Raw genomic sequence first — 8,748 nt, forward strand, 5'->3', positions numbered from 1 at the left:
AAGCCATTCCCTGATGGTGCAACACCACGTTTTGCTTTTTCGGGGGGGGGGGGTTTGAGCAGACAGAGGGCAAAGCACACCACTAGTTAAAAGCTTCTGCCAGCTCGGGTTGTGTGGAAGTGGTTAGTAAAATAAGGAAGGCTCCTACCTTGTTAACCAGTGCAGGTGCAATTGTTTTATTGATGTGCTCAACAGCCTTTGAGACACCTGGAAGGAACAAGCAAATCAATCACTGATCTAATCCACCCAAGGCAAAAGCAGGCATTAGTAGAGGATCACTTGGGACTACCCCAGCAACCACCAAGCACCTCCAGAACAAAGGTCACCAAACGGGGTGATTGTTTTAAGTGAACCCAAATTATTTAATGGGGAGACAGAAACAGCCATCGTCTAGGAATGCCTGCTAGGTTAGTTGGAAAGACCATGCACAGGGAAGGCGCCCGCCTGGAGGACTGGACTGCACCACAAGCGCGCATCCGTTACCTGAGTACACAACGCTGGCGCCAGGAATTCGTTAACATATTTAACAGCTCGGGAGACGCCTGACGGAAACCAAGTGGCCGAGGGAGGAGAGAAGAAAAAGGAGAGAGATGAATGCCCACGAAAGACCACAGAAGCAGACCGTGCAAGGGAGGAAAAAGGGATACAGGCAGGGAGACACACAGCAAAAGGAATCAGAGCATCTTCGGGTACAACCAGCAATGCAATAAAAAGAAGAAACAAAAGTAGGCGCAAGTAGGTCAACGGCCGGCCAATCAGGGAGGGCTAACGTGTTCGACATCAGGCCAAGCTAAAGAGTCGTGCTAACAGTAGTCCAGAAGTCCAGCCAGGGTTGGATGTTCCCAGCCGACAAGCAAATTACAGTTTAGATGTCGTCTGTCCGCTTTTTTCCGCCATCCACAACACTCAGCTGTATCCCTGGAAGCGGCACAGTGGCCCAAGGTCTGGTTTGTCAACCTGGATACAGCACCAAACCACAGCTGGCATGGAAGTCACGGTTTACAAACCCAATTCAGTTTCAATCCTCAGTTTCTTGGGAGCAGTGTTCCCTCTAAGCTGAATTAGTGTGAGCTAGCTCACAGTTTTTTAGCCTCTGGCTCACACATTTTTGTCTTGGCTCAGGAAGGAGGGCTCCAGAGCAAACAAATGTATGCAGGAGCCAAAGTGTTCACTCACAACTTTAGTGCCAGTAGCTCACAAAGTAGAAGTTTTGCTCACATGACTCCACAGCTTAGAGGGAACATTGCTTGGGAGTATTGCAAACTGTTTTTTTTAGAGGAAGCTCAACTGTGGTTTGGTGTGCCGTCTGAACTGGGCTTGTGCCTCAAACTTAAAGCCACATAGGGTCAATGGTGGTGGAAATATCCCTATTTGACTCCTCTATAGTCAGTTGACAACAGAGAGAGAGAGATGGAGAGACTCATTCTCTGCCACCTTCAAACCCTTGGCTCGCAACACTCAACAGTATTGGAATATGCAATGAGACACTGGAAATAATAAGGGAGAACTTTACATTGAATATCTAAACAGTTTACAGTCTGAAGCTTCTAAGTGCTCCATGATGGAAATTAAGTGGAATAGAATTCTCATCGCCCACACACAGAGTATATTTCCCAAGATTCCTTGGGAACAAATGACATTGCCTTGCACAGGGTTAGGTTATTGGTCTATCTAGGCCAGTACTGTCTACTCTGATTGGCAGCAGTTCTCGGTGTTCCAACTGAAGGCTGGTCTTGGAACATTGTTCATGCAAGCCAGGCGCTCTCGCACCAAGCTTCAGTTTTGATGATTGGAATAAAAAAACAAGCCAGCTGCAAGCAGAGAACACAGGGAGCCAGCCAACATTCTCCACGGGATAGCAGACAGGAGAGACGGGCATACCATTTTTATTCTTTTATTCTGGTTTTTTAGTTTCTATCAAATTATATACTGAATTTTAATGTTTTGTACATTTTTATGGCATTATGCCCCCTTGTACATTGCCCAGAGCCTGGCGTAAGCTGGGATAGGGCTAATAATAATAATAATGTCAGTAGCAAACCAGCAATTCTCTACAAGAACAACAGACAGAAGAGTCAAGATACCCAACCAGGACTTGGAAGGAAGCCACTGGTCCTACAGCATTTGACCTCAAAAGTTAAATGCTGAATACCTGAACCCTGATTAAGTCCTGACCTCCGTCTTGGATGTGAACCCATGCTTTGAAATGAGCTTGCAAACTGTGCACTAACTACCTCCCCCCCCCCCCAAAGAGAAGGTGATTACAGAAGAAGAGGAGATTGGATTTATACCCCGCCCTTCACTACCCAAAGGAGTCTCAGAGCGGCTTACAAACTCCTTTCCCTTCCCCCTCCCCACAACAGACACCCTGTGAGGCAGGTGGGGCTGAGAGAGCTCTGACAGAAACTGCTCTTTTTCAAAGACAGCTCTTATCAGAACTATGGCTTGCCCAAGATCATCCAGCAGCCGCAAGTGGAGGAGTGGGGGAATCAAACCCGGTCCTCCCAGATTAGAGTCCGCGCACTGAACCACGACACCAAACTGGCTCTCTTACAGCCGTTTTCCATGCCTCTCTGGTTGCCGGCCTACAAGCAGGTATTCTTGGCTTCTCCCAACTCAAGCGCAATCAGGGCGAGAGCTTAGCTAAGCAAACCGAAATCATGGTTTTGTTGTGCACCTATTAGCCAGAGTTTAGAGGGGAAACAAGTCACGGTTGAGCATTCCATCTGTACTGGGCCCCAGCTCAAGCCCACCTTCCCAGTCCTCCTCATCTACGGAAGCTCTTTTCCATCCAAGAGTGCAAGTTCACCATCTGAGTGGTTTTCAGTCCCTCCCCCTGTCCTCTTGCCCGGTCAACTGGCTAACCGAACCCCGCAGTCTGCCGCTCAGCCTGAATACCTCGCACTTCATCTCAGGGCCGTTCCTCACCAAACCTACCACTTAAGCCATCCTACTGCTGCATGCAGTTTTGAGCTAAGATACCCTGTTTAAAAGAAAACCATGCAAGACCAAAGTTGACCATGCTTGCTTCAATCTAGCCATTAAGGGCCAGCCCAAATCGGAGGGAACCCAGTTGCAGTGTTGCTATGCTGCCGGCACAGGGTTTCATTCCAAGCCCATCGATCCAAATCTTACCTTGCCCATCCACTAACTCTGCGATCCATCCTTAACACAAAATGCTAGCAAGCTTGCAGAAAGAAAACTGTGGCGAAGGTAAAGCCAAACTATACTCTGTTCTCCAACTATCAAACAGTGCTTATAATACTATGAGAATTCTTTCCAAAGCACTTCGTACAGTATCCTTTTAAAAACCCTTACCAACACCCCTGCAAGGTAGACCATGCTGCAGGTAGGGAGGGCTGGAGCGGAAGGAGGCGGGCGTGCCCAAGGACAAAGGAACTCATTGCTATCAAGGGAGCTCATGGCAGATACCAGACTCAAACCAGGACTGTCGTAACACTAAAATAGCTCATTTAATAGTAACACGAGACTTGCTGTCAACTGGCTTGGCCTCGGGCACCCCCCGTTCCCTCTCCTCTTCATTCCCTGACTGGCACAGCTCATGCCAAAGGCTTTCTTATTTCTTGCCCGCTTGTGACCACAGATGCCAAAGAGCAAAGCAGGGCAAGGAGGAGTGTTTGGAGAAGAGCGGAAAAGCCAGCCTGGAGAGGCAAGAACAGGAGATGCTGCCGGAGAACGTTACCTTTGCCCAGGAAGCGCGTCTTGTCATTGTCCCGCAGCTCCAAGGCTTCGTAGATTCCGGTGGAAGCACCGCTGGGAACTGCGGCTCTGAAGAGACCTGAGCCAAAAAAGGATAGCAAGGTGTTAGTGCTGCAAAAATGGGCAATGGGGGAAGGATTCACCAAGGAGGACCCTACACCTTACAACTTGCTCTTGCACTGCTTGATATCCTGCCCCAGACCCAGAAGCATACTGTTTACTCCCTCTCTTGTGAACCAAGAGCTCCCTGCCCAGGGGCCCAGCAAACACCTGGCAGGCAGCAGAAATTGGAACAGAACACACCGCTGCAGGCAGCAACGGAAAGGACTGCATTTTTCAAAGTTCTCTTACATTAATAATTCCTCGCATGTAGAAAACTAGCGCTGTGTGTGAAGGGCGAGGCTATCAATTTTCTGTGTCGATCTTTATTTATTTGCAGGGAATTCACGTGGGGGAGAGGAGTAAAACGGTGACCTTCTCATCCTCAGCCTGCCACCTCAGAATTCTATCCCCCCCCCCCCAAAAAAAAATTCTGCTGCACACATAGACCAGGCCTCAGAGTTGCCTCCAGGGGAGACATGGAAACTTCCATAAACTAAGCAAGAGACACAAGTTAAGTGTCTGGGCCAAAGCCAGTGACACACACAAGTTTACTAGCCCTTCTACTTGCATGACCCTGGGTTAGTAATTTGTGGCGCACTGACATTGAGACCATGTATGTGCCACAGACTACAACATGCAAGTAGGCACAGTACGCGAGGGACTTAGCAGTGATTTCCGGCCTGCACCCGCATGTGTACACACCAGGCTTCTTAAGAGAACATTGCACACACCTTTTATTCAAGGCATAAGCTTTTGTGTGCAAGCACACTTCTTCAGATACAGTGATACAGAATTTCCTCAACCATTACATCGTATCTGAAGAAGTATGCTTAAAGGTGCCACTGGACTCAAACTTTGTTCTGCCGCTTCAAACCAACCCCTGAATCTAACTTCACACATCTGACCCATGTGCCACAATATGGTTCTTCCTGGTGCCCCAGGACTCTTCCACAAGGACACGGTTATTAGTCCTGAAAAGCTCTTGCATGCAAGAGACCTTGGGGGGACAGCCAGAGTGTCACAGGGGACAGGAGTCCCACTTATCGAAGGGACGGTGCTCATTAAACCAGAGGTCTCCATTGTGGTCCAATGCCCACTTTCCCTCCCTGCCCAGCCAGTCTGGAGCCTCATTAGCAGAATGCAACATAAAGCAAAGTCCGTAGCTGCCCTGTTAGCATGCATCGCTCTTTGTGCCTGCTCACTAGGCCGGCCCAAGCCGGTTCCTGTTCTGCACAAAGGAAGGGTCCGATCTTATAAGCGAGTGACGAAAGGAGGGTGGCCAGAGAAAGGGGAAGGAAGACTCTTCCAAAGAATGGGAGGCTGGTCAGAGGTCCTGCAGACGGGCAGCTCCAATTATAGCAGAGCTCCTATCGGGTCATGTCATGGAGCCAAATGAGGATGGTTTCCCTTCACCGGCTCTGCTGCTTGGCTGGGCAGGAAAGGCGCTTGCACAGAGGAAGGGAGATATGGCAGCTTCCTGGCAAGCCACAGAGCCGAAGCCCAGTAGCTTGGAGAAGGGAGAGGGAGATCAGAGGGGAATCCCCATCGTGTGAACCAACCCTGGCTCCAAATGGAAGCACAGATTGGCACACTCCGGGTTACACAGAAACAGTGAATTCTTCACTGAAGAATCTTCCCATCCTAGTACCCCAGGGGTTCAAGAAGGCTTTTGCAAGGTGCGTGCTTTGGGTGGACGGCCAACATACGACCGCAGCCTCTGCTTATAGCAGTGATACTCACAGCATGCCGCTTGGGGCTTTTCAGGAAGCAGTTCTACAATGTGGTAGCAAGGTTTGTGGTTGGCAAGTTGCTCCCACCTTGAAAGAGCCCCCAAAAGAACAGGTAAGCCACAAGCCTCCCTGAGGTGCAAGCCTCATGCCAAGGATGGAAGTAAATGTGGCTCTTTGGCTTGATGGGTCTTTGCAAATGCGGCTTTCTGTTGAGTGGCCTCTTGCAGCTTCTCAAAGGATTGAGGGGTGGGGGGGTCCACCTTTCTAGCCAGCCCCACTCCTGGAGATGCACGAAACCCTCCCCCCCCCAGCCTCACTGGGGTGTGGACTCTCGCTTGCCTCGTGTTCTAAGGAGAAGGCCTAACTTTGTGCCTTCCAGGCCCAGGACTCTCCAGCTTCATTCTGAAAGCCCTTCAACTTTGTTCTGCAAGTTTCCAAATCCACACTTAGACTGGAATTATTATTATACCAGTACAAAGGCCAAAGTCTGCGACACTTGCCTGGCAACACTCTTCTCTTATAGCAATCGCACGCCCTCCTCCTACATAGGTCCACATTGTTTGAAACGGTAATCATTTCACTTAAAGAATACCACAGCCAGTGAAGACTCACGACTGACCGTTTCCCCCATGCAGACGCAAACGTCTCTGCACACAGAAAACTAGCACATCAGCAGCCCTTTGTAAATGTGCAAGCTTTCTTAGTGCAGGGAGAGAAGACCTTTCTCCCATTAGAAACCATCGTGTGAGCCCTAAACCTACAGTACACACATCCAAGAAACAAGTTTACCTCCCCAACTGCTATTCCTAGGAACGAACCCAGAGAATATATATGAAACGGCCTTCTACTGAATCAGACTATCAGTCCATCACAGCAAGTATAGTCTACTCAGACTGGCAATGACTCTCTAGGGGGGCTCAGGCAGAGGCCTTTTTAATTAAGAGATGCCGGGGATTGAACCTGGGACCTTCTGCATGCAAAGCAGAAGCTCTTCCACTGAGCCACAGCCCTCCCCAGAAAGCTACCTTGCAATACAGATCTTCCCATCCAAGTCTGCCCCAGATATTAATGTCTGTCCTGCAAGCTTTGAAATGAGACTTGCACTTTTTTTTGTATCCAAGAATTGCCCTGGCCTCTGGAATCCACTTTACTCCTGGACCTCGGGTACAAACGCTGTTCTTATTACAGACTTGCAAAATGGATATATATATCAGTTTACAGGAGCATCTTAAGTGTCTCCTCCCAGAGATCTGGTTTGCTCCTAACCCCTGCCAGAGATACGAATTCTGCCGATTTGGCTGCCTGTCGTATCTTCCCTATTTTTGGTGGTCAAGGGGAAAGAGAGAATAAAGAAAAGACAGTCAAGTGAGCAAAAATGTACACCCTCCACCCACCGCATTTGGCCAAGCCCATCACACGGTTTCTTCCCCGACTGTCAAAACCAAAAACCTTGTCAGTCCAGGAGCAGAAATCTTGAGACCAACCAGAACCCAGCTTGGTACATTGACACTTGGCCGCCTCCCAGTTCAACCCCCCCCCCTTCCTCCCTGCCAACTGTAAAAGCAAAGCCGTCTCCGTTGATTCCAGCGTATCAGGTTGCCGGGCTGGACGCCTCCAAGATGCTAAGCGAGAAGCAACTGGCCACAATCCATCACGCAGGGTTACAGTAACGCACCGACTCATGTTCTCGGCAGCTGAGGACGTTTATTTTTATCTTGAAGCTTCAAAACGCTCTGTGGCAAAATGGCCATGACTTACCTTGAGAGAGACACACACATACGGCACCCCCCTCCATCTAACCCCAACCTCTCCCATGTCCTCAGGATTCAAAACCCTTTACCGTGTAATTAAAAAAAATAAGATATAAAGATGAAAACTGAGATGGTCCACGAGACGCCAGATTTCACTGGCAAAGCCTTAAACAACCTGGGACCCATGGACAGCAAAGATAGAGAAGGCAAGCCTCTAGATCCACACTTCTGCCAGGGAAGCTCGCTGGGTGACCTTGGGCCTGTCAAATTCTCAGCCTGACCTACCTCACAGGATTGTTGTGAGAAAATGGAGGAGGGGAGAAAGCACTTGTTGGGTATTTTTTTGTATTTCTGCATGCACCCAACCCGTGCGTGGAAGTCATGGTGACCTCTGGCAACTCCTACTGGGGCACGGAGGACATTCAGAGGAGTGGCTTGACCGCCCGCCTCTGCCTCCCGGCCCTGGTATTCCTCAAAGGTCTCCCAGCCAAGTCCTTGCCAGGGTCGGCCCTGCTTAGCTTCCGAGAGCTGATGAGATCAGGCTTGCCTGGGCTATCCCGGTCAGGGCGAGAAAGGGCACTTTCACAGGGGAGAGAAGCAGGCTATAAATAGTCATTCACTTTAACCCTTATTTTTAGGCACCCAATCAGACCCCCACCTTAGTTCCCACCAGTGCGTGGAATAACAGCATCTGCAGCTGGGCATGTCCACAGCTGAGCCACCTTCCTTGTCTGGGGTCTCTCCCAGTTGTGACCTTTTCTTATCTGCCCCCACATCTTCTGGTCATTTCCTAGAGGGTTTTATTCTGTTCATCCCCCACTCCCCACTGTTGTAAGCCACTTTCAAAACAGCTGGCAAACTTTTAACCCACTGGGTTGCCAGAGACAACCAGTCACCCTGCCCTACTGGCCTTTTCCCCTTGCCCTGGACAGCCAGCACTGAGAGAGCTGCTCTCAAGTTCTTGGTGAATCGCAGAGAACCCCGAAGCATCTTCCACAGAACGTACCAGGTGCAAAACCCAAGCTTCCCCCACAAGCAGCGTCACCCACAGAAAACCTGGGGAAGGAGACGGTCCCATCTCTCACTCTGCACTGGCCTTTGGAGACGGCTGAGGGGAGCAACTCCCGCCAGTTCCGGCAACGGTGTAGTGCTTAGCGTGTCGGACTAGGATCTGGGTAAACCCAGGTTCAAATCCCCCCCTCTGCCATGGAAGACGGCTGGGTGACCTTGGGCCAGTCACACGCTCTCATCCTCACCTACCTCACAGGGTTGTTGGGAGGATAAAATGGAGGAGAGAATTATATTACGCCACTTCAAATCCCAACTGAGGAGAACGGTGGGGTATAAGTAAATAAAGAAACTCCTTTCTCCAAAGCCCAATGCCAAGGGACAGCCTTCTCCCAAGTCCTCTAATCCTGCCCAAAGACTGGGGGGGGGGGGGGGGG

General features: G+C 50.0%; 1 protein-coding gene across 3 annotated transcripts in view; it reads right to left on the reverse strand.

Moving 5' to 3' along the window:
- ENO1 (enolase 1, (alpha)) overlaps positions 1 to 8,748 on the reverse strand; it is a 32,403-nt gene that overhangs the window by 14,392 nt on the left and 9,263 nt on the right. For 2 of the 3 annotated variants that reach the window (XM_015411033.1, XM_015411034.1), the window contains exons 3-4: positions 3,704 to 3,799; positions 149 to 207 (exon numbers count right to left, since the gene is read on the reverse strand). In XM_015411033.1, the coding sequence (XP_015266519.1) occupies positions 149 to 207; positions 3,704 to 3,799 (155 nt within the window). Of the gene's footprint in view, positions 1 to 148; positions 208 to 483; positions 543 to 3,703; positions 3,800 to 8,748 lie in introns of all 3 variants that reach the window. The other variant, XM_015411035.1, reaches the window with a different exon arrangement.

Source organism: Gekko japonicus, unplaced genomic scaffold, assembly GCF_001447785.1.
Source record: "Gekko japonicus isolate JY-2015 unplaced genomic scaffold, Gekko_japonicus_V1.1 scaffold450, whole genome shotgun sequence".
NCBI classification, from domain to species: Eukaryota; Metazoa; Chordata; class Lepidosauria; order Squamata; family Gekkonidae; genus Gekko; species Gekko japonicus.